General features: G+C 38.3%; 1 protein-coding gene across 2 annotated transcripts in view; it reads left to right on the top strand.

The window, feature by feature from the left end:
* IL15RA (interleukin 15 receptor subunit alpha) overlaps window positions 1-23120 on the top strand; it is a 60527-nt gene extending 37407 nt beyond the window's left edge. For both annotated transcript variants that reach the window (XM_075205261.1, XM_075205262.1), the window contains 7 exons: window positions 7636-7815; window positions 9493-9552; window positions 12658-12822; window positions 15603-15767; window positions 19567-19593; window positions 19683-19749; window positions 22627-23120. In XM_075205261.1, coding sequence (XP_075061362.1) covers window positions 7636-7815; window positions 9493-9552; window positions 12658-12822; window positions 15603-15767; window positions 19567-19593; window positions 19683-19749; window positions 22627-22735 — 773 coding nt within the window. In that variant the 3' untranslated portion in view covers window positions 22736-23120. The remainder of the gene's footprint in view (window positions 1-7635; window positions 7816-9492; window positions 9553-12657; window positions 12823-15602; window positions 15768-19566; window positions 19594-19682; window positions 19750-22626) is intronic.
* The last annotated feature ends 220 nt before the right edge of the window (window positions 23121-23340 follow it).

Raw genomic sequence — 23340 nt, 5'->3', positions numbered from 1 at the left:
TGATTGAAACACCTCAATTCAATAATTAACAGGTGTGGCCAAATACCTTTGTCCAGATAGTTTATATTGGTTTGTAAATAAAGGAAATGGATCCACTGTACACAACCGCCATAAGGGCCAAACCACGCACTACATCACATAAGGAGAACTGTAGGTGAAGAGAAGTAAAGAGGAGATGCATAGGTGGGCAGGATTTAAATCAGCTAAACAGGAGCTAAGCCTAATAGATAGAGGTATTTTTAATAAAAAATAGTACAAAGTAGCCATAATAAAATAAAATTACTACCCTACACCAGACAGCCTGAAAACCATCCTTACTATTGAAAATGAAATGCCATATACATTTGAAAATGGTTTCAAACCAAAGACTTAACACAACTTAATTGAGCCAAAGTAACAGTTTTGATCTATAGCCACCGTTATAAGATATCTATAGTAGAAGTAATAGTATAAATCAGTGCTTTTTTTGTAAAAAAAAAAGGTGCCGGAACTCACATCACGTAGTCAATCACTGTACACACACCCACGTCAGTTGTGTAACAAAACATAGCGGTCACCTCCCGCAGTAAGCTCTCAGCATGCAACCACACGACCAATCACAAGCTGAGCAGCGCCACAAGCCCAGCAGTGCCATCACAAGCAGCGCGGAGGAAGTACGTATGCATCGGACTCGACACACAAGCAGCCCGTATGCATCGTTTTAATGATTTTGCGCCGACCTGCTACGCTCGACAGGGCGATCCAAGTCCATGTGGACCAGACATCAAATGTTCAAAAGTTACTTTTAAAACTTGGAAAATCCGTTGAAAAAAGGTGCCGGAACTCAGTTCTGTGAGTTCTATGACAAAAAAAACACTGGTATAAATAATGTTTTCCATTTTCAGAAAATTAGTCGAAGTATACTGTATTAACGTCATTGGTGAGACAGGTGCACATCTGTATCATAATTGTAGACTTATATCCGATTATTAAGCCTCATTAACATAAGCCCTTGTGGAAAAAACATGATTTTTTTTTAAATGGCACATCTAACTATATGAAAACATAGGAGTCGATGACTAGTCGTTATATACTAGTTTCCATCAAAGAATGGCAATCGGTGCTCTTAGGTCTAATATCAACTTTATGCACTGTACTGCTCTCATATATCTGACTACAGCTAGGCACACACTGCAGAAGATTACTGCAGAATAGATTTCTGTAACGATTCTACCAATGACTGAAAGTCCAGATGAGCATGAGATTTATGTGTGCACAGCTGCACGATTTTCCTTCAGATGTGTTCTCTTCATCTCTCCTAAACATCTGTTGAAAAGATTGTGAATCTGCACACTCTACAGACATCTAACTGCACTGCTGGTAATGAGTGCTTACACACTTCCACATTTGCCTGCCATCGTTCCATCATTGATCCCCAATTTTAGGAAGTTTCTAAAACCAAATCAACTGATACAATGTGCTTTGGTGCAATAAAACATGATCGTGGGAGAGTATATTATGTGTAGTGGCGTGTGTTAGTCTGTGTGTGTGTGTGTGTGTGTGTGTGTGAAAAAAAACAAAACAAGCTGCAGCGCCACCTGCTGGGCAGAGTTATACACTGACCTATATATTTCTTGAAGGAGAAGTGACAGTTGGGAGTGGTTGGTGGTTGCCGGGGGTGACAGTGGGGAGTTTTTAACACCTTGAGTAGCTTGATTTGACTAGAATGCATGAGTATCATGCACGGGTTAACTGACCTACTAAATTCTTAGGGGCATATTCAATTCCGATCCCGATCCGTGGGATCGCGCCGGAACGGCCGCGAACCTAATCCGCGGTACCGCAATAACGTGGATTTTCGTTCGCAACCCATAGGGCTGCGTACGAAAATCTGCGTTATTGCGGTACCGTATTAACGGCAGTACTGCGCATTTTCGGATCGGAATTGAATATGCCCCTTAGTGTGTGTGGGGAAAAAAACTCAAAAAGGGCTGAAATTTGGTATACTGACATTATTGACGAGTTGAGGGGTCAAACTCATTTTCGTGAGGTAATTTTACCTCATGAACACACGTGTACAGTGGCGGATCCAGGGGGGTGCGATCGGGGCAATTGCCCCCCCCCCCCCCTAGCAGGGGTTTGCTGCCGACGGCTGCACAGTATGTGCAGGTCCGTTTGGCAGTGACAGTGTTTTAAACACAATCAGAGCAGCCGGGCAGCACACTGTCCCTGCCTGTCACTGCCGAGTGGACCTGCACATACTGTGCAGCCCCCGGCAGCCTCAGAATTCGAAAAAGGGGGCGGGGCCTAAATCGCCCCACCCTAACATCCCCCCGGGGAACAAACATTTTCTAGATCCGCCCCTGCATGTGTAGCGGCGTGTGTTAGTGTGTGTGTGTCTGTGGAAAAAACTATTTTCTCAGAAAGGGCTCATCCGAATGACCTGAAATTTGGTATACTGACATTATTTGACAAAAAAATGCATGAGTATCATGCACGGGTTAACTTGTACACAAATATAATATCTGACCAAATGATTGTTTATTGTGTGATCTGCACAATAATTGCATGAAATTACTCTAGTGTGTATCCAGCTTAATAAGATAATCTGATGCATGCACATGAGTAAAAGGCTTGTTTGTTTGAATAGGTAGGCTACTATGAAAGTAAAGTACCAAATGTAGATCATAGGGCAAGGGTTACTATGTTCAGAAATCGTGGGAGATGTTTTAATCAAGTCATAAACATTATCGAATTTCTCTGAGGTCAACTAAGGCCGCCACAACAGTGAAAGAGCAAAGGAAAAAAAGACACCTAGGTAAAACATTATACCATTTAGATACAAAATTGAGTACAAACAATAAATAAGACACATAAGCATCTCACTAAATCATGGGTAACATTGATCAAACCACAAATATACAACATAGTTAAGTATTAAACTGTAAATCTGAATACTATATACTTAGTAAGTTCAAATATTTAGCGTGATTACAAATAATAATATAACCTGTGTATGTTTAAAGACATTGAAGGCTGCCCATGTATCCAGTGATAAAATGTTCATGAGTAGAAAACTCTTATGTTTGGATAAAATAAAAGTAGCCAAGAATGATGTGTTCACCATTTCTTAATCAGTTTGACTGGGAGCCCCCATCTATACAGTGTTCCATGGTTACAGATAACCGTGTCAATTGGGGCAAATTCCCATCTTCTCGCCTGTTCAGCTCTGGAAATGTCAGAATAATGTCACAAGTTTTGGAATACTTTAGGAGTGGTTTTGACAGTGTTTATATTATTTTCTTTCATAGTAAATAAGTGGACTTTTGACAGGACATCTCTAGGTATCTCCGCTCCCAAATGTTTCAGCCTAGGAAAGCTATGAGCCTTGTTGATCAAGAGCTGCATGTAAATTGCAGTGGATTTGTAGAAGTGTTTGCAGATATGAGCAATATGGTCACCATATCTCATTTCTCATCTTTCTTAATTTTGAAAATAAATTATAAGAAGTTCCCATAATATTGTATTATACAACAATATCTGAATGTCAGAATGTCTTCTGCTTTTATATGTCAGTGAGACTCTGGGCATGATAACAACCCATTGACTGACTCTGGTGCTGAACAAGGGAAGTGCACTTGTCCATGCAAAACAGCTGCTGAAAATTATATAAAAAGAAGTGCTACTGTGCAGGTATCCATATGTACAGCATAGTAAAAGAAGATCCCAAAAGGGAGGTGAAGTGCAAGTGAGTAGGGGAGCAAGGCGCTTTTGACTGTGTCATTGTGTCAAGTATGAGTTACTTACCCAGTGTTTCTAAAACTGTAGAGGAGGTATGGTCATTTACTTTAAATTTACATTTATTATATATATCAGAAAAACACTAGAACACTAGATGCAAAACAATGACAAAATAATACACTAAAGCCAAAACTAAGTAAGATCAGTTTCAGTGGCCATTTTGTTGAGGCCAATGTTCATTAAAATATAGGCAGCTACTCAAGAGGATGATCCTTATATTGTAGACAATAGGACTTATTTAGGGCCCAATTCATGTTCAGACGTAAGTCCGTTTGCATGCTGTATCTTGCGTGAAATATCTTTGCACAAACTCAGGAATGGACCTCACGCCAATGAACGTAATTGCATGCAATTCATGTCCGAACGCAAATGACACTGTGATTACAACTTGATAGGCGGAAAGTGGTTGGGAAGGGGCAGACATAGGTAATGTACAGATAGAATATAAAAACGCATTATTTACTCTTTTTTTTTTTTTTTCCAACCATACTTTTATTAATTATTATACTGTTTAGAGTTCAATTATTTTATAATATAATTTTTTTTGTTCGTTCTGATGTGATTTTATATTGCACTATGCTTGTGCTCCATGCTCTTTTTTAAACTGCAACTTGGGTTTCCGATTTAAAACATGCTCTTACAGTTATGAGCAAAGCCAAAAAAAAGAGCAAATTTGCACTTTGGCAAAACAATGTTGCACAGCACGAGGGGGGCGGGTAAATTTAAAATTGCAGTCTCAAGATAAAGTTGTTCAGTATTGGTGTGCTACATGCAAAAGCAGTTAGCACTTTCCCTGCATGCAACAAAAAAATGCTTTTGCAGTGCACCCCTTGCAACATGGTTTATTCGGGAGCAAATTTGCTCCTTTATTTGCTTTGCTCCTATCTAAAAGAGACCCAATGTGTTAATTTAATGTCAGATATTATCTGAGAGGTTCCTAGAAGCTAGCAAATCACATGATTGTAGCAAGGGGGTTTCTGGGCAATTAGAATCCCCAAACATTGAGATATGCAGAATTGGGATGAAATAAGCTCTTCCCCAATCTGCCCAAGCCCCACATAGATACTCCCCAAAATATTGACTTTTCTGATGAAACTCTGCCCATTGTTTTTTAAGAAAGCTCTGCTTTTTTCAAAGTCCACATTTCGGGACTGTCCTGCTGAAACAGGGACGGTTGGGAGGTATGCCTTAGTGCTCACCTGCATTCATAATTTCACACACAAAAATATATATTTGTGTTTAGAAGTACCACCCACTCTCTCAGATTTATGTGCTGAATTATACTCCAGTTATTAATAGCATGTTTAAATCCCTATATAATTGGAATTCATTTTAAGGGCTCTCATTTTTAGAAATGATGGCAATAATTAAAATGATCATTCTCACCAGACATATAAAAACTTCAAATGTTGGCTCTCTTGATGTTAGGTTTTGATATTAAGGGGTTTATTTATAAAGACCTCTCAGTGACAGAAAATCTTCTTTCATCCAGTTTGTCATTAAAAGGTCATACCGAGCAATGCTCAGTTCCCCAGTGATACAGTATGGCAGCAGCAAGTGGCAGCTAGTGCAGTGTCACTTGGCATATGAGTGAGCTGACTTGCCAGCTCGTGCATACACGCTGGAGCTGGAAGCCCGGATTTGAGCTTCCAGTTCCAGATTCACTAATAAAAATGGGAAGCTTTGCCGGGCAGACCTGGGGTGAAGGCTCGAAAATTAGGGAGAAGCCCCAAAATCAGCGCTAGAAAATCTTAAAGTGCGTTCTCAGGAGACAATGGTGGTAGGTAGAAGTAGGAAATGCCTTAATGGTAAGGGTTAAAGCACATTTTGTTAAAAGTTTTGTTAAAAGTTTAACTCAGGCATGAAATCTCTGACTCATTGTGTGTGTGTCCTGAATTATATAGTTTAATTGCAGGAAAAATAAATTCTTATGTTGATAATGTCTAATGATAACGACAGGCAATTTTGAGCAGGACGTGTATGGGTATGTGTGTAAAACACCCAACCCTTCCCAAACTGTGACATGCTCAAGTTTCACTGTAGCTGAATAGCAAATACTATGTCTACAGTGTTTAATGCAGCCCATCATAATGTGTGATTTCTGCATTAAAACTCACATTACACAAGTCTAACACTTTATGTATGGTTGCAGGTGAATATATATGTATATTATGCATAAACAGTGCTTTTGATGATTTTATATATATATATATATATATATATATATATATATATATATATATATATATATATATATATATATGTTATTGAACATATATTAATGTATCAGACCCAAAAGTGAGACCATCTGGAAGGGGGGAGACAGTGGAATATGGGTACTAATGTCCCTGCACTCTCTTGATTAATTTTAACCATATCTAAGGCTAAACCAGGCAGTGTTTCAGGAGTAAAACAGAAAAGGTCTATTAAATGCAATGGTTGGTACTGAATTGGTAGGAGGTTCGACTTTAATGTTACATTTTTACTTTTGCACGGTGCATCTGTTCAATTTTTTTCCCCTGCACACCTACTCATACTTCTTATTCATCAAGACATCTCTCAAGAGCAAAGGCTCACACCTTGATGTACTGGTCAGATCATCTAGACTCACTGTTGCAAATATAAGCCATTTTGCCAAGCACATCTGGGGGGTAAATGTATCAAGCTGAGAGTTTTCGACATGTTTAAAAAGTGGAGAGATTCTAGTTATCATTTATTTAGTACATTCTACAAAATCTGATTGGTTGCTATAGGCAACATCTCCACTTTTCAGTCTCTCCGGAAACTCTCAGCTTTATACATTTACCTCCTACTGTGCTTCGCATATGATATAAGGTATGTATCAGGAAGGTAAAACCACCGTGACTTTGTATAATACATGTTCTGCTATAGCATGAAACTTACCCATTTAGATATGATATGTAACTTGTAACAGTTAGGGTACATATATTGAATGGGTATTTAAAATACAGTAAAAGGAACTATATTATTATGTTCAGCTCATATGGAGTCAAGTGTGCAACACCTGTCCAAGTGTTCCTGTAAATTGAATTGCATTTTTGAATGCAGAGAAGAGCAGAATTTGGAAAACTGTACAGCAAAATATTCGCCTCCTTCTGTATGCGAGTACAAAATTTAGTATGTTGTGCTGGTGAAATGTGGACATAAGTGTTCCCAGTCCTGCCACAACCACAGCACATGTGATGTGTTCAGTCACACAGCACAATGCAATGACTGTCATCATAATGCTCTATTCATAGACTATAAACTCAACTTAAAGGAGCAAAGGGGTAGAGGTGATGTAATACAAATATTTTAATATATAAAAAGTATAAATAGTTCTGGAAGGCTGTATTTTCTAAGGTACGAGGATTTCTGTTACAAGGGGACACACTTTGTAATTGGAGGAAGGAAGGCTGAAAGATAACATAAAAAATAACTTCCTGTCAGAGAGGGTGATAGATCCATGAAATAGTCTCCAAGCAGTTTTGGTGGGTACTGTACAAAAATGCACTGGACAAATATATTGCTATTGTTTAACCTTGGGGGTAAAAAGATATATTCCAAAAACTACTCACCCCCCCAAAAAACAACAAAAAAACAAATTAGATGGAATCTTTCACCCATTGAATTATATCCATAGTTGCATTCTCTACAGCATTTTTGGCTTTTTGCAGTACTTATGATTCTGACTTCAGTTTAGCAACACGTGATACCTTAAGTCTCATAACAAAATAAATCACTATTGTTATATCCAAATCACATGTAAAGGCTATGATGTCATACTTTGCTATGCCTTTTTTGTTAAATACTCGTATATACATATCATTTTTATTTTTATTTCTCACTAATTAGCCTGCAGCACCCCGAAGACAGTGAAAAACACGGAAGTGAATAAGATTACTGAAATGCATGTGCGGTATTTGTGCCAAGATGGCTACAAACGGCAAGCTGGTACATCCAATCTTGCTCTGTGCATATTCAATAACACGAGTAACAAATCAGAGTGGAAATATGGAAGCATCTCTTGCATCCGTAAGTACTAATGTTTTAAAGTGGAACTATTATTGGGGGTTTTTAATAGAATGTACATAGTGCAATTGTATTATGTTCTTTGGAATTTAAAACAAAACCTTGTTATCAGACATAATATCATCTCCATATCACTACATGAACATTAGACATGAAGCTCTATTTATCTTGCTCCCAACCTCATATTAGGAACCAAAATGTCCCAATGGTAAGATTAAGTTCATACACTCTTGCTAGTGATTATCTTTATTAGAGCTTGCCTTACTCCCACCTACACTACCCACACGGATTCTCCATTGCAACTGTCCTAATCTCTGAACCACATGCTCTCCTCTTGTTTCATCAGCTGGGCCCTCCTCCGATTAGACTGTAAGTACTGTCATGTGCAGGGCTCTCCATACCGTTTGTTTTTATATCTGCATTTATTGTGTCCACCTTGTATGTCCCTGTTTTCCCCATTGTCCTGCTCTTTACATAACAATGATAGTAATACTCCTGAAAGCTAAGTACATTTTTTTTAATTTGGGAAAGTAAGATCACAGCTCTATTAGGACAGTCTTATAGCTTGAGCTTCATATGCAGTTTGGCCTAATGTAAGGGCTTCTAAAGGTTAAACAACTCATTTGAAGCAGTTGACACCCCAATTTGAAACAAGAAAGTGGGGTGTCACCTGTTGTGAAACAAATGTTAATGACCTATATTCCTACCTCCTAGATGTAACTCCCTTCTTAGTTACTTCATTTATACTAGAATGCTGTCCATTCTCAATTACATTTCTAGTCTCTTCTAGTCTTTTGTCTTCTTTCTTATGTGCCAAGAGAGATTCACTATCTTTGTTCAAATATTCCTGTATGGCCCTGTCTAGGAGATCTTCTGGATAACCCTGTCTCAGAAAATATTTATATTGGCAGTGCATACTTTTACCTATATTCAACTGGAAACGATTCTTGAGATCCTCTTGTACATGGGACGTGCATTTTCCGTCCGATAAAAAAACCGCAAATTACGATCTTTTCGCTTTCCTTGAAAAATCAGGCCTGTAGACAACAAAAACACTACAACCCATTGCCCTAAACACCGCATCGCGAGTGGTTCAGTGAAAATAACTGCCCCCAGTTTAGTGCAGACCCTATTCTCTGGAGGTTAGTGTACCAAAACAATCACTTTCTAGCCCTAATTTATGAAATGCACTGAATTTGCACTGCAAAACTCATTGGTCCTAAATAGACTTCCCTGAGCATATCAAAGTGCACACCAACACTTTGCTCTTGGAAGATGCCTCCTCTAACTAGCAGTGTGCCGAGAGGCTGAACAGTATGTACACTGTGCAATAATGTAAACATCACATCAGAGTCTAATCTTCCAGTTTAGAGCCACCCGAGTGATTAAATTAAACTTTTCCGGGTTCTTCAGTGTTTGGTATTCTGAAAATGCCGCCCATGAGCTTTGGAATAAATCTAGGCTCATTTACAGAAATCGAGGATCATGACACCTCCAAAGCTGGATTTCCACTGCAACTCGACCAGCTGATTGTCATTTAAAAGGTCTTCTGTAGTCTAGTGTACAATATAGATCCCCACATATTTTCCTGAAAGATTGCATGGATGTAACTGTGAAATATCCTCATTTGTTGGATTCCAATCATAATGTTAGTTTCATTGTTGTTTTAATGCAATTTAGGAGATCCATCAGTTCCCATCATCACACCCAGCATTACACATACTCAACCGACAACACCAGGTAAGAAATGTATATTTTTATTATGTGCTATGTTGCTAAGTGATTCTATCAGAATTGTATTTTTTTTTTTTTTACATAAAGTATTTTGACATTTTCACAACAAACAGAAAATAATAAACATCCTATCTATCTACCCCAACTATCTAATCATGTAACTTATATCAGAATATCATAATATTATGTGTACTGCTACAAACTAGAATTCCTAGCAAAACGTTTAATCAACATCTTATTCCAGTGCGTCTTATTGGTCAGTAATTTTCATCACTAAACAAGATGTTGGTATACAGGTCATCATCATCATCACCATTATTTTATATAGCGCCACTAATTCCGCAGCGCTGTACAGAGAACTCCTTCACATCAGTCCCTGCCCCATTGGAGCTTACAGTCTCAATTCCCTAACACACACACACACACACACACACACACAGAAAGAGAGAGAGAGACTATGGTCAATTTTTTATAGCAACCAATTAACCTACTAGTATGTTTTTGGAGTGTGGGAGGAAACCGGAGCACCCGGAGGAAACCCACGCAAACACAGGGAGAACATACTAAACTCCACACAGATAAGGCCATGGTCGGGAATTGAACTCATTACCCCAGTGCTGTGAGGCAGAAGTGCTAACCACTTTGCCACCGTGCTGCCCTACAGGTGCATTCAAATGATTTCTGCTCCAGCTTTAAGAAGCGATGCGCAGGGCTGAAGGCTAAACACAACCCTAGTGACTTCCGAGCCCAAACATATCATCCTGGTGAGGGTGAAAAACAAATTGTGACTCATACCATGATGCCATACCTTATGATGCTTATGCATGGCCTTCTGACTTTCATACATAAACCACTCATAGAATTGTATTCTTTAGGAGCATGACTGTCATTAGATCGCAAAGTGATTGCCTCAACTGAAATATATTGTGGGCATTTATGAAATATTGTGTAAATACTGTTACTTATAGCACATTCAATCTAATTGTTCTAGTGCAATTTTGAAAGTGAAAGCAAACATCCGAGAGTGTAATGTTCCAAATCCTGTGCCCCACACTGTCATTTTGGAGGAGGAGGAGGGGGGTCAGGGATGCTGTCCCATCCTCCAGAGGCCTGCTCAGCTCTTCTGAACCTGCGCCCGTAGCCTCCACACTTCCTGCAAGGTAGTTCCGCCACTGCAAACATCTGATGAATTGCTATGGGCAAAATCACCTTTTTTGTCTTTGCACTAGCTTTCATAAATGTCATCTATTTTTTTTTTACTTTTTTATTGAACAAAAGCGATCAAAAGGGTGACAAAAATAAAAAGAGGAAAGGACCAGGAAAGAGCAAGCCAGGAAGATACCATCATATATACACATTTTAAGCAATTGCATTAAGTGGTAGATATTGATTAAACAATATTATAAAGATACAATCACCAGATAAGCATACATCAATCCAAGGCCTGATTAAGGGTTCTGGCTGCCCTAGGCTAATACGGCCACAGAGCCCCCCTCTGAATATATAGGTGTATAGGAACCATCCTGAATATGAATGTTCAGGTGTATTCTCCAGCATTCAAATTTAGACAGAATGTGCCATTGTCTCTTACCTGTTCTTGCTCTTCTCTCTTGCAGCTTTGTTATTCTCTCGCTGGCTTCTGGAAAGTTGGGGTCCTGTTTTGAAAATGCAAAAATGTCCCCCCTCCCTATAGATTTGGATGGCAGCCCCCCCCCCCTCTCGTTCCCTATAGATTTTGATGGCAGCCCCCCCCCCTCTCCCTCCCTATAGATTTGGATGGCAGCCCCCCCCCCCTCTCCTTCCCAATAGATATGCCTGGCAGTCCCCCCCCTCTCCCTCCCTATAGATATGCATGGCAGCCCCCCCCTCTCTCTCCCTATAGATTTGGATGGCAGCCCCCCCTCTCCTTCCCAATAGATATGCATGGCAGTCCCCCACCCCCTCTCCCTCCCTATAGATATGCATGGCAGCCCCCCCCCTCTCCCTCCCTATAGATATGCATGGCAGTCCCCCCCCCCTCCCTTCCTATAGATATGCATGGCAGTCCCCCCCCTCCCCTCTCCCTTCCTATAGATTTGCATGGCAGTCCCCCCCCCCCACTCTCCCTCCATATAGATATACATGGCAGCTCCCCTTCACTTACCTTTAGTTGTGCTGGCCTGCGTCGCTCCTCACTCCTCAGTTCAGCAGACAGGAAGTGAAGACTTCCTACTTCCTGTCTGCTGCACAGCAACAGGCAGCCTAGCGATTGGCTGCCTGTTGCTGACCACTGACCACCAATGCCTTTGATCTTTTTTTTGGTGGCATCACAGTTATATTTTGTTAGTTAAATTAATTAGTATATTCCTATTAATTTAACTAAGTGCAAATAAAACAAATGGATACAAAATTGAGTCAATTTGGAATAGCAAAGGTCATTATAAACAGTATCTGCCAAAACAAAAAAACAAAATAAACCAAACAAAATAAGCCCAAGAAATGAGGAAAATCTAGTCAGTAGGAATAGTCAAGTACAGAAAAGAGTCATGTGTAAACATTTCCCAAATGTATTTGTGTTTTGTGTGTGTGTTTAGAGAGGGAGGGAGAGAGAGAGATATATTAGGTTTCAGTGGGTGTCTTCTAGGAGAAAAGGGAAAGTTTGAAATAATTAAGGAGATTGTCCAAAAGTGATAGGAGGCAGAGATTAGAGGGGCCTTTCTACCTTTGCAACATGCAGATCCCTAATATGGTCCACAATCGTGTTGCACATAGCAACTTCCTAGCTGTCATCTCTTTCTGACTTAACAAAGTTAATTGCTTATTAAATGCTGAGGTGAGAATGTTAGTAAATGAGCCTATTTTTGGCATAAGAAGCTTAAACTCTTTCAAATTCTATTTGCTCTTTGTAATAATAAAAAGCAATGTGTTAATTGCTTTTATTGGACAACTGTAGCATGTGTGTGTATAAATGTTATATGTTAAGTTATATTTTTGAATAATACTTAAATATACAACAAATAAATGCAGAAAGTGTATGCATGAAGAAATACACAGGACTGAGGTTTATATATTACACACACTTTCTATAGGATAAAGGCCAAGTCATGTTTACACTTTTGTCTATCCAAATAGAGACATTCATAAAAAGGTTATCAACACCAGCAGTGAACATCCATAATACGCCTACATCGAAGACAAAAGCAACACAATTACTGCAAGATCCTGGACCCACTCCCACAATAAAACTAACCACCGTGGATGGTTACACAACATCGGGACAAACGACAGACTATACAGGTTAGATTATAGCAATACAGTAAATAGATAACACTGCATGAAGTGTAAATTTGGAATGGTATTATTACATTACGCACTACTGATAAAGTTGTTTTCTTTGTTTTTAACACAAAGGGGTGTATTAACTAAACGGCGGGGTTGAAAATGTGGAAATGTTGCCTATAGCAACCAATCAGATACTAGCTGTCATTTTGTAGAGTGCACTAAATAAATGACAGCTAGAATCTGATTGGTTGCTATAGGCAACATCTCCACTTTTTCAAACCCGCAGTTTAGTAAATCATCTAGCCCATAGTCAAACTAATGCATGCAACATAAGTTTATTGTTTTCCATTTCTTTTCTTTGCATATTTGTTTTTTTTTTGTTTGTCTTTAACTTGAGCTGTTTTCACTCAGTAGGAACACTGATAAGGGAAAAAGTTGTGTATTATTTTACAGCAATTTTCATTGTGTTTAAATATATCTCATATTATCAACGGTTTTCTTTAAGGCATTCTATTTCTGCTCATTTAAAATTTTCCTGTGGCCTCCTCCATCTCACCAATTCTAAAAAAACATCTCTGCCGCAGCTATCTCCCCTTCTCCACTCTCATGTGGGATCACCTCTCTCTTTTGCTATCTTTACATGGATATACCAAGACTACCTAAAGTTCAACATATCCAAAACAGAGTTCACCATCTTCCGTCCACCTAGAGTACCCACCTTCCCTCAAATCACATTCACAGACAACACCGCGGTTCATTTAGTCTGCCAAGTCCACTGTCTTGGTGCCACCCTCTGCTTTATACCTCACATCCAATCTTTCTCACAGCCCTGTCGCCTTCAACTTTGAAATATAGCTAGTTGCTCAAATTGGTACCCCATAGCTACTGTCCCAATCTATCTAAATACAAAAACACTGAGAAACAAAAAGTGTTGGTGGTTCTTGCATTATTAAAACAAATCATATTCCCTTTGCAATACAATATTTAAAATAATTTACTGAATGTTTTGAAATAAATACAGATAGTACAATATTCCTAACTGGACTGTATAGAATTAGCAGGCTGTGTTTTCAGCTTACAGTTTGGAATTGAAAAACAGGTGAATGCAAAAGTCTGTTAATTTAAAAAGCTCATGGGCATTGTTGTGTGTAATTTCTTGCAAACTAGGAGTCACCCCAATAAATACACCTCTACTCCTGTTAATATAATTTTAATATCTCTTCCCACAAAAAGAAATGTATTTTATTCATGGGTGGCTAAACATGAGGTGCGCAAGTGTGCCCAGCACACAATCTATTTTCTGCTGAGCTCCTCCCATCACAAATGCTGTAACACTTCAGGGGGTATATTTACTAAAATGCGGCTTTAAGTGGAGATGTTGCTTATAGCAACCAATCAGATTCTAGCTTTTATTTAGTACATTCTACAAAATAACATCTAGAATTTGATTGGTTGCTATAGGCAACATCTCCACTTTTTCAAACCAGCAGTTTAGTAAATATACCCCAGATATGAATGTTGTGCTAAATCGAGAATATTTGTTTAAAAAGTGGACATGGCAGCACAAAACATTCATTAAACAATCATTTTCACGATTTTGTGCTTTCAGAAATGGTCCTTGCTACTTCTGTTGGTAACTCCCAGTAAATGATTTTATGTGTGGGTGTGGGTGTGTTCTTTTCTATGCATATCTGTGTCCAGGGGGTAAATGTATCAAACTGAGAGTTTTCCAGCGAGTTTGAAAAACCAATCAGATTCTAGCTATCATTTATTTAGTACATTCTATAAAATGACAGCTAGAATCTGATTGGTTGCTATAGGCAACATCTCCACTTTTCAAACTCGCCGGAAAACTCTCAGCTTGATACATTTACCCCCAGGTCTATGACCAGACCAATGATACTAGCTGGGTGGAGGAAATAATTTGATATAGCTATTCAATCACAGCAGACAGCTTTCTCAGTTTAATAACAATAAAGTAATAAAGACAGAAGTGAATAGCAAAGCTGCCCATATGTACCACAGAGAAAGAGAGCAATGCAATGTTAAATGTAAAATGTTCAGGTCACATTGAATCAATAGCTAGATAAATTATTTTTTATTTAACTTTGCATCCAATTCCCACATTTTTTGCTGAACTCCCACCCATAAAGACAATGGCTTTCAATACAATTGAGAGCAAGGGGACAGATTCATGAGCTTACACTCTAAAACAATATATAAGGTATTGGAATAACAATTGTAGCTAGTGGTGGGGAATGTCTGTGCAGTACTGTAAGGCAGAAGCATTGTCAGCTACCAATATTAAAGCGGTCATTGGCGACTGACATTTCTGTACAGGTACCAGAGGTATGGGACGTTTGGGATGAGAACAGACAGTGGAAGGTGGAGACATGAAGATGAACTAGTCATTGTCCCCTCTTTAGCTTTTTAGGTGATCTTTAAGATGTAGCAAGTAGTAAAAAGGAAGAGCCCTATTGTTTGGGTTAAACTCTTTAAAATTAAATTTTCTCTAGATAAATGAGTACATTATTGTCTTAATTGTCTTTTTGCTTGTATATATGTATGTGTCTGTACCTAGAGTACATACAATATATTAAGCATTAAGTTATATTTTATAATAATAACACAAATTTATGTGCAGAAAGTGTAGATAGAAAGAATTACACTCATAGAACCCTGTTGTTTGTTTTACTTGTTTTACTTATATATATATATATATATATATATATTACAAACACTTTCTCTAGTGTTAATGTCAAGTCATGCTTTAATTTCATCATCTACCCAAATAGACACATCCACAGAAAGGATATCAACACCAGCAGTGACGATCCACGAGACACCTATGATGACGGTAAAAGTAACGCAATTCCCGCAAGATCCTGGATGGACTCCAACAATAAAACTAACCACTATGGATAATTACACAACACCGGGACAAGCAACCGTCTCTCCAGGTTAGTTAAATGACACCATGACCAAAATAATAAAAAATATAAGTTTTCATATTGAACATAGCATTTACTATTATAATTCTATATTTGCAGGATATTGCAATACAAATTTAGGTTTATTATTATGTTTATAGAATACAACATTATTGTAAGAGCTGGCTATGGCTGTTTATTTCCCCCGTCCACAATTTCACCAGCTAGTTCCTTGGAGCATTCTCTCACACCAGAGCTTCTGTGCAACTATTACTTGTTTAATTGTGGCTGCAGCTGTACTGCAGATGTCACTGAGTACAATATGAGACTAAACAAGATTAATGTAACATTTCCAAAATGTTTCCCAAAGGTACACATAAGTCTACTTGAACACTGTTTTATTTGTATTTTTTAAACAAACTTGGCATTATTTGCAGCAAAGTTGTGCAACAATCTAAGTTTCTCTACACATAGAAAATTGAAACAGATCCTGAGGATTACAGCCATCCAATAAAGAACAAAAACAAAACATTACGTCCATTCCACAGATCAAAATTCACAGGGTAATTGAATATGAAGTTGTGCCAGTGCTAAGTTAATGAAACTGAGTGTCTCCGAGCCTGAGGGTCTCCTAAACTGATCAACTAATTGGTTGAACCTGCCAACTAATCACATATGAGAAATGGTTGGGGTACTGCCTAGGTGTACCCCAACCCTCCCCACTCGGAAGTTGCAGAATGGAGTTAGTGAGAATTCCACTGTCATTTATACCCCGTTCACACTGCCTCAAAAACCCGGGTTATTGCCGGGGCGAGCCCGGGTCAAAACTCAGTGTGAACGGGTCCCCCTATATCTACCCGGGTAGGATGACCTGAGAATTATTGCAGGGTTATTCCCTGGTCGACCCAGGTAGATGCTAGTCTGAACAGTGAGACCCAGGTTTTTCAACCCGGGTCTCACCGACAAGTGTAAAAAAGTTAAAAAAAAATTAATAAAAAAAAAAATCCACTTACTATTTAATAGATAGGTAGTATTTCATCACCATAGGAAGTAAATAGTCTTCTGCACTAGATAATTCCAAATCAATGTATATAGTGGGTAATTCTCACAGTTTAACCCAAATATAAAGTAAAGGTGCCTTACATGTCCTAGATAATAAACCATTACAATGAAAGCTACTGAGGGTGCTACTTCCTGTAGTATAAATTCATATGTGCTAAGAAAAGAAAGAGATACTAACTGGGGAAGGCACATTTCATATATGCAATAGAATAGTACATTTTGTAGGATTAGTACCATTTCAAAATCCTCTTCTAATATATCATATTGCTCTTGGACATGAAATAAACAAAATAAACACACATTTAAAAACAAAATTTTATCGATATAAATTAAAAATTGTATTAAAAGGCAAAATATTAAAAGTTGGTGGAGTGAGTGAGAGGCTCAGAAATATATATATATATACATTTTAGGCATTTCTATTTATGAGCCTGTTACTGAGGAGTGATGTAATATCAACAGATAGTGTGTCGCCAAACACATGCAACTGCTACTGGTATAAAATGTCAGCAGTATATCAGATTAATTCACAAACTGTAATTCATAAAGGTTTTAAAACCACTTAGTAGACTTAATCTCTCAGCTAAAATATTGTGAGCTAACACTGCTCCCATGGATATTCATACAGATGGTAACATGTTGCAAATCAATTGCAACAGTATATCAGACTAATGTTAATTCCGCTGCAGGATGTCAGAAAAAAGAAAAACTATATGCAGCTTTCAAAAATGTTCACTGTCGTCAGCACTAATAGAACAGTTACTAAATTGTATCCGATCTGACTTGAAATCCTATGTAGCGATCATCATCATCATCATTTATTTATATAGCACCAGCAAATTCCAAAGCGCTTTACAATAGCAATGTAGACAGATCGACAATAATGCTGATAGACCTAAATTCTCAGTACGCTTAACAACAAAATCTGTCACGGATAATCATCCCCGCCTATGTGTGGCTTTATGCACTAGTGTAGAACCATGTGGATTTATTATCTGGATTCTCTATGCTGGGACCATAATAGCGTTCCTTGTTTAAAAATTCAGGATTCAAATTTTAATTAGTCTCATAATGTCAGGCCCTGTATAGGTTGTGGGTTACTAAAATCAGAGAGATCTACATGACCAAAGGATTTGTACTGTTTAAATCGGCTACAACTGATTAGGTCAAGCTGTCGGTGCCATGTACGCTTTCTAAAGTAGTACCAATTGCTACTTTTGTTTATTTCATGTCCAAGAGCAATATCATATTAGAAGAGGGTTTTGAAATTGTACTAATCCTAAAAAATTTACTATTATATTGCATATATGAGGTGTGCCTTCCCCAGTTAGTATTTATTTTTCTTTTCTTAGCACAGTATTTCCTCACCAGGTCCAGCAGTTACAGGATCAAATTACATCACTTCTATTGTGAAAATTATGCTTTTGAAGCAGCAATAGGCGGATCTGCCACATGTATAATATAATACAGGTGGTGGGTCTGCCTATTGCAGCTTTAAAGTGATGTAATTTGACTACCCTGTAGCTGCCGCATTGTGTGAGGAAAAACTACCTACCTGTTAAATGGTAAGTGGACTTACTTTTTATTCATTTTTTTTGCAGACCTGGGACACTGATTTCGGTCGTTCCGGTAATTTGCTGGGGTGGGCTGCTCTGTCACCTGGGAATATCCTGGGTTCATACACCCAGGATATTGTTGGGTCGGCAATGTGAAAAGGGTATTATTTAGCACCAGTCAGTGCTAGTCATTAGGGAAGAGGTCCTTTTTAATTTTCAGGATGCCCTTTTTCTAGTTTGGGCTCGGGTGGGATAAAAGCACAGTCATCACTGGATCAAGAACAGGAACGCAGAAAATGTATTTATTTTTCAATAAACATTTTTTGAATGAGTAAAGTGGGGAGTATGTGTAAAAAATATATATATATATATATATATATATATATATATACATATATATATATATATATATATAATAAATTACACATTAAATAAATGGGTAAAAACATGGACGCAAGTGGGATGTAAGTGTCTGTGATGTATGCCTGGCATAGATAGGGCACATACGATACAAGTGCCAAGCTATACAGCTCAGCAAATGGGTGTAAATGTGCAATCTTTGCGTACAGCTTTTTTTTTAAATGTAAATTACTCCCATTTTGCAGTCAACTTTGCATAAGTCCCAATGTGATTAACCTATTTGAGAACCACTTTTAAACTGTTTTGAGCATCTCCTATGAAAAATCCAAGGGACCAGCCCATGTGAAAATATCCTAAATCTGGCCGTACATAGCCATATCCAGCCACTCAGAGTAACTGCCCCGCAGAAAAATCTCTGGCAGATTTGACCATGCTCCTATATATATGTATGTGGTTAAACCTGTAAGATCAGGCAGCTCATCCAACAGGGCACCGTTAGCATGGTCAGACAGTAACTGCAGATGTGGCCAGATTTGGTCATCAACCAACCGTATTTACTGTCTGTCATTAACATCTCGATGAGATTTTGACAGTCTTTCAGAACCGACATTAATTACAATTTGCAGCCAGATTGGTCTAAAAAGTCTTAATTGCAGTCTTAATAATACTATGTGTGGGCGTTTTATGGCTGTAAAAATGTAGCAAAATATAATTTGTCACATACAGGTAAATGCAAAGTTATTTAGTAATATGTATCTAGTTACAAACAAGTGCATATACTTGCATTGACCGTTTAAACTAATACTAGAAATGAATAACTAACATTGTTATATCTTGTTTTGCATGAGCAGATAAGTCGCTGCAAGCCAAAAGAATAGGTAAGAAAAAGACGTCCTGCTTCACAGAATTATTTATTTGGAGTCTCTGACTTGAGCATGTCTGTAATTTGTGCTTTTTGTTTTATTAGTAGACACAGTTGTGATTCCCATGTGCCTTATTATAATCATCATTGTGGCTTTTGCCCTCATATACAGGTATGTGGTTTTACTTGCATTTCTATTTTGGTATATTTGGCTTGCATTGCTGAGAGGGATGTGCAATTTGTTAGGCAGTAACTGGGCAAGTTAAGTGAACTTAAGAGCCAAATTCTGTGCACAGTCTCCAAACACAGTCAATTGTTTGCAATATATGCTCTGCCCCATGAATTAGCCATAATTCACCAAACCAGAAATTATATGGTAGTACATAGATTACATATTTGTGTATAGATATACAATACATCATGTAAAATACTAATATTATGTGGCAGTAGGGTTGCCACCTTTATTAAGGCCAAAACCAGACAGGTGCAATTCAGGTAACTATAGAGACGGAGGCCATATTCCGATCAACACAGGGCAATCACAGTGTTGAATGTACATACTGTGGCTACAGCACACTCACATGCAGTAGTTCCATTGGCTGCTTCTTACCCTGGCTGACTGGACCTGTTCTTGTATGTTCTCTTGGGAAGCAGCCTATGCAGACCTGGTGTAGGGAAAATGCTGCTGATTAATTTAAAATTGTGACTATCTTGGCTTCTAAAGAGTAGAAATGAGAGAGAACATATAATGTCTTATTACATTCAATGGAATATTATTCATAACACATTTCTACACATTTCTATATAACAGGCTGCATGCCACCTTTCTGGAAAACTGCAATGTTCTAAAATGATTACTGGCCACATCCCTAATCACAGCTTAGTTGCTTAAAGTGTTACATTATCGTTGTGCAGGAATGTTTGTAATGCACCTAAATAATATAAAGTAGTGTTTCTCAAACCTGATCCTCAGGAGCCCTAACATATCTCATTGCTTTAGCACAGGTGTATTCATTACTGACTGACACACTATGAAAGATCCACTGGCGATATAATTATTTCACTTCTGACCTGGAAAACTGCACTGTTAGGGGTCTTGAGGACTAGAGTAGGGAAACACTGCTATAAAGGACCTTTCATGCTTACCTTCCACTGCTTCAGTCACATTTCCATTTGAAGGTCTGTCCCTATAAGAAGCTTACACAGACCTTCATAAGTTGTTTAATAAATACAGATAAGCTAATGGATTGTACAAACCTGAATTTATTTAACTGCTTCATGACCAGAACCCCTCCCCCTCTCTGTGACCAAGCCAGCAATTTTTAACTTTGGGGTGCATCTCTTTCATGAGAAGTACCTAAATGCACACTGTTTTGCTTCCTGTTTTTCATTTATTTTTAACTTGAGGTGATTCTGGTTTGTTTGATGGGACTCTTTGGAAAGCACTAAACAATACAGTATAGAGATATGGCATATTTTCAGTAACAGAGCAAGAACTAGACATTTTAGTGCCCTGGCACCCCACCCCCCTGCATTTTGGTGGGGTTAGATGCTGCCACTGTGCAGCGACACACTGCCAGAGGAGGAGTAGCCACCCTTCTGTGGAGATGTGCCTAGCCCTTTACAAGCACAAGACAGTTCTCCAAACCTGTGCTGTGCTCTTTATCTGCTCTTGCTACCTGGTGCTGCTGCTGGTGTTTTAAGCGCAGTTGTTGCTTGGCCAGATCCTGGAATGTTGAGGTCCTGTTTGAAAAAAAGATAGTTACTATTAACCTACTGGAAATCTAAGCAGTGACTGAATTAATAAACAGGCTTCATTCCACCCAGATAGCACCAGAAAGTGACGTCACAATGCTGCAGGGAGCCAAATGTCCTTTTCTCTATTGCCGAGCAGGTGCTGATCAGCGGCGATGCCCTATGGCATGCACAACATTCATATATATATATATATGGGTGGCTGGAGCTTGGGCAAATAGAGGGACCACCCTGCCCTCATTACAGCCCTGTGATTCAATCTTTGAGTTTGACTTTTACTTCGCCATTCCCAACTGTATTTGTAAATTCTGCGTTTGCATTTTGCCAGATAATCTATAAACAGAGCTGGGACTACAATAGTGACGATTTATTGTGCACTGTGCTCTGGTTGGTGCATAATAAGAGAGAAGCCAGGACAGAACAAAAATGATAGGGGGAATTCTGCATAAAATATTTAAGGTCATGTTCCGCCTGAGAAACATGCATAATTTTGCACCCAAATGCAGAATAAGGTGAATATTCCATGCAATAGTTTTGAAGATAAAGCTCATCTAAAATTCATTGTATACTAGATCTATTAAAGTTGGTATTATTTGAAAAAGTGTTAAATTAATCTAATAGTGATAGGATGCTGGAGAAGACCGGATGCAGCGATTTCTCTTTTTATACCAGTTTACTACCAATGGTTATCATCAGTGGTTGAAATGGACATGTGGTTTGTCATACTACACTTCTCCTACTGCTTTGATTGTAGAACTCTCAAATACCACTTACATTTTCCATACCACCACTTCTACGTTTCCACTTTTACCACTGGCTATCATCATGTGATAATATATTAGTAATTTTGTTTGCTTTATCTTATTACAATTATATTACTGCACTGTATATGACAATTGTACATCCTTTGTGGAAGCATTTTGTTACAGGTCTACACATTAATCCAATATGAGCTTACCCTCCTTTTCTTGTCATCTCGTCATGTTTAAAATGCATTGTACTTTTGTCAATTAATCATTTGTACAGGAAGCACAGGTGAAGCATAAATTATTCTGTTTTATTGTGGTTTGCATGTACTAATACTAACCAAATAAATATGCATCAACAGCTGCTATAAACCCCTTTTTGTGAATAAGTCCTTACTGGTTACTGCACCTACAAGTATGAAATTGTAGGGTTGTTTACTGTTGTTTAATACAAGTTAGCAGTTCTGTTGGGTTGTATACTTGTGGGGATTGTGGATAAACATTTTTGAGATAACCTTACCTATTGCTTGTTTTCTTACCTGCTACAGATATCGACGTTCTCAGCCACATCGTACAGATATCCAGGTGTCACTGCGACATGGTAATACACATGAAAGCTCTTTAGCAGAGCATGAAGAAGAATCAACATTTCTGTAATGTACTAACGTGCCAAATATACATGTAGCAGAGCAAGCTGTGTGTGGTCATGTTTCCTGATACCGTCTGTAAGAGTACAGTATTGCTGGACATCGTCTTTCAGTTTCTGTACTACAGGTATTGTCCTGAAGAAGAGAAAATGTGAACTATTCTAGGAGGACATGCATGAATCACAGAGAGAAAACAGCTATGTAAAACTTGGGATTGTCTGGACACATGATGCTTGCATTGGCTGTACCCACTGAGGAACAATGTGGTAGCAACATTGCAATGGAATGTATAAATAAGGAGAGAGCAGACATAAAATCTGTCCAGGACTGTAGGTGTGTGATTTACAGTATGCACAAATGCATAGTGCAAACATTAGTTTTTGTCTAGACGTGTGTTTGTGTGTGTGTGAGATATCGGGAGATGACCAGGTTGAATATTTTTTTTCTCTCCTGGAGAGATCATGACCCAAATTCTCTCCTCAATCAATGTATTCAGTAGGATGAAAAATATATAGGTAGTCGTTTGATTACTTTGACAGTACGGTTTGATTGAATTATATGTGCAAGGTTACATTTTGAAGTTTGCTCTAATAATCTCTTTTGGAGATGTGAACC

The sequence above is a fragment of the Mixophyes fleayi genome, chromosome 4, assembly GCF_038048845.1.
Source record: "Mixophyes fleayi isolate aMixFle1 chromosome 4, aMixFle1.hap1, whole genome shotgun sequence".
NCBI classification, from domain to species: domain Eukaryota; kingdom Metazoa; phylum Chordata; class Amphibia; order Anura; family Limnodynastidae; genus Mixophyes; species Mixophyes fleayi.
Note: the sequence above shows the minus strand (reverse complement) of the source record. Positions and strands in the feature narration are given on the sequence as shown.